The sequence below is a fragment of the Phaethon lepturus genome, unplaced genomic scaffold, assembly GCF_000687285.1.
Source record: "Phaethon lepturus isolate BGI_N335 unplaced genomic scaffold, ASM68728v1 scaffold4773, whole genome shotgun sequence".
In the NCBI taxonomy this organism is placed as follows: domain Eukaryota; kingdom Metazoa; phylum Chordata; class Aves; order Phaethontiformes; family Phaethontidae; genus Phaethon; species Phaethon lepturus.
Window position 1 is genome coordinate 557 of NW_010529565.1, and position 3,189 is coordinate 3,745.

The 3,189-nt window shown below is 40.6% G+C and overlaps 1 protein-coding gene across 1 annotated transcript; it reads right to left on the reverse strand.

The window, feature by feature from the left end:
- Positions 1 to 995: 995 nt before the first annotated feature.
- Positions 996 to 3,186, reverse strand: LOC104613959 (UDP-N-acetylglucosamine transferase subunit ALG13 homolog; the record flags this gene model as incomplete). Its single annotated transcript, XM_010283968.1, has 3 exons — positions 996 to 1,107; positions 2,765 to 2,903; positions 3,126 to 3,186. Coding segments are annotated over 3 exons (312 nt in total), but the record flags the coding sequence as incomplete, so codon positions are not given.
- Positions 3,187 to 3,189: the final 3 nt, after the last annotated feature.

The following is a 3,189-nucleotide window of genomic DNA, read 5'->3' on the forward strand; positions in this document are numbered from 1 at the left end:
CAGTTAACTTGTAAAAATTGCAGTGGGACATCAGATGCACGGAGTCAGGAGTTTCTTTTTCTTGTTTTAAGCAACAGCACAAAAAACCCCAAACAAATAATGTACTTGCAGAAAGGGCAATTAGCACCAACTATGCACTTAGACAATTCTAGAGTATTACAGACCAAATAGCCTGCATGAACATTTTTAAGTTTAACCCCCCCTTTGTTTTCCAAAATATTTACTTAAACAAACTGATAGTAGTATCAACACAGACGACAATTTCAGCGCGTGAAATGGGGAGCTCCAGTCAGCATCAAATAGAAAACACCGCACTTTCTGGAAGTCCACACCAAGTAATGTTGGGGTAACACCATGTAAATGGATTGTATTGTCAACTCCATTCCACTCCTATAGGCCATGTTTTACTTTGGGAGTAAATCACCCAAAAGCAGGCAAGTCGGTGGACAGTTCGGCAGCAGGCTTGCAGGTCTTGACTTTTCCCCACCCAGATTCACCACATGCCCCTTTCCCTTTAAGAGGCTTAAATCTCTCACTTTTTAAATTCTCTTTTCAGTGCTTCTGTAAACACATGGAATGAGAACTGAAGGAATCTGCTTATTTGCAGAACATCACAGGAACATCAACACAGACAATTTATTTCCACTAGTACTAGGCAAATATGGTCGAGAGACCACTATGTACATGCCATGCCTGTTAAGTAATTTAGCTTGTCCTCCTCACTGGAATTACCAATGCAGTGCAGATTTTGCGATGTAAATATCTGTCTGTCCAAGAAACTAGACAGCTCATACTCCATTTCTGCCCCCTTCATTAGCACTGTGCTCTAAGAATAAAGCTAGATGACTTTAAATTGGCACTAAATAGGAAAGCATTCAGTGTCACTTAAGAGATGTTTTCTTTGATGGTTTGTCCCAGTTGGTGGACTCTTAAGTATGGAAGGCCTCACCAGGAGAGAAAGGATTTATTCTGACATTTTTATTCCTCTGTATTGTTTATTGAAAGCCAACAACTTTGTCCAAGAAAAAAGCAAACTTTTCTGGCTGTCCAGGAGGAAAAGGTTTCAAAGTTGACAAGTCCATCAACTGCAGTGTCTCCACAAGAGTGCTGTAAAAACAGACCAAACCCAAAAATTAAAAAAAAAAAAAATCCATCCCAAAGGGAAGTATTTTCTTCAAATAATTTTCTTTCTATTCATACATACATACATAATTCTTTAGCACAGAAACAAAAATAAGGACAGGTATTGAAAGGAAGAAGAGACAACCCATAAACCTGTGGGCCTGAACCGTCACTGGCTCACAGGCAGCATTGCTGAGAACACACTTCCACTTGCACCACAGCTTTCAGAGATAACCTCAGCTCTTAACTTTTTAATCTTCTGTGATTGCGATGATGGGAGACTGAACAAGATCTGAGGATCTTCACCCTAAACTGTACCAGGAAATTCATCCTATTTGAACATATAGCATAGTTCTCGTCTTAACATGTAGCCAGAAAGAACAGCTAGATCAATCTATTAGCTTCCTATTAGACTGCAAATAAGGCTCAAATGCTAGGCACTGTTCAACAAAAAGTAACAGAAATTCCTTCTTGTCTCCAAAGCTGTCAGAAGCACTGAGATAATAAGTTTGAGAAACTTGCCCAGTACAAGTGACTGGCAGGCCTAGTCTTTTCAGAAAGCTTTTCTGAAACATACAAAATCCTATTACCAGGGCAAAGGAAAAAGATGCAGACTAAATAATGTGAGTTGCATTTCCTCTGCCTTCTATTTTTAAAGGTCATCTGTTATTTATAGAGTGCAATCAATCATAAATAAAGAGAAAACAAACAGAAGATACAGGCAAAACAAGAGAGCAAATGAAACTAGCAGGAGCCAGGATGAACACAAACAAAAGGAGCTGCTTTTTTTGTTGCTGGTGTTTTTTGGGGGTGGTGGTTTGGTTGGGTTTTTTGTTTGTTTGTTTGGTTTTTTCCTGAAGTGACAGGCAGTAGATCTGTGAAACTCCTTGTCAGAGGATGTGGTGGATTCAGGAAGTTTGGTTAAAAGGGCAGCCTGAAAAAGTATTTGGAAGACAGAGGTATTGAAAGCTCAATCAGACAGCATGTGATTTAGGAATCCCCCTGAATCACAGTACTTAAGAGCATTAGAGGGAAAGCAACACAAGGAAGTACCATATGTTCTTGCCCTGTTTCTACTTCTAGCTGGGGATCTGCATATGGCCACTGCAAATAGTATACTGAGCTACAGGGACTTCTGCTCCATATCAGTAAGGCCATTCTTATGCTTTGATCTAAATACTCCAGGTAACTTTCAATTTTATTATGTCAATACATCTAGACAGTCAACTTTAGTGTCCTTCACAGGGAAAATCCACATTAGCAAAATGATAAAATGGAGTTGTAAGTCTGCAGGGAGCAATTTATTCCTTATGGCTCATGGTTACAAACTGATGGTCTGGGTTGCATTATGCCTAGACTTTGACCACTTCTATTTGGTTCAAATTGCTCTTCTTTCAACCTTAATACATGTGCCCTCAAAAAAAAAAAAATTAAAAGGAGTTATGGTCAAAAGGCTTGATAAATTTGGTAAATTAGCACCTAATGTTAATCTATCCACTATGGAAAATCTACCTTGCAAACAAATGGTTGTTACAGAGTGGGATATAAATTTCCTTGTTACGTTCTCAATACTGTAATATCACACTGAGTGATGGTGCTGAGCATTGCTTGCTCAGTCAGGACAGCAAGAGCAGCTCCATACCTGCAATTACAGCAGAAGACGTGCCCATCTCTGTGGAGCTGTTTTGCCAGTTCAAGCTGGTGGTTGTTCATCAGCTTTTCATTTATTACTACTATTAGCGGTTTTCCTTTTTCTAGAGTCTCCAGACAGCTACCTGCACCTACAGGAGGAACAGAAAACACCATGAGTTTTTACCCTGGCAGATGAAATATCATCCCACTTGCTCTTGAAACACAGGAGACTCCTGAGGGTAAACATTTAACCATTCAGCTCTAGCTGTGGACCTGAATATTCAATGCCAGCCCAGCCCCGAGCCCTTCACCTAACCGACTTGCACTCCTGCCCCCAGGAGAACAGGTTCGGCAAATAAACGGGGCTCTACCTGCGTGGCTGATGACCAGGTCCGCTCTCCGCAGGTCCTCAGCCAGCGAGTCCTTGAAGCGAAA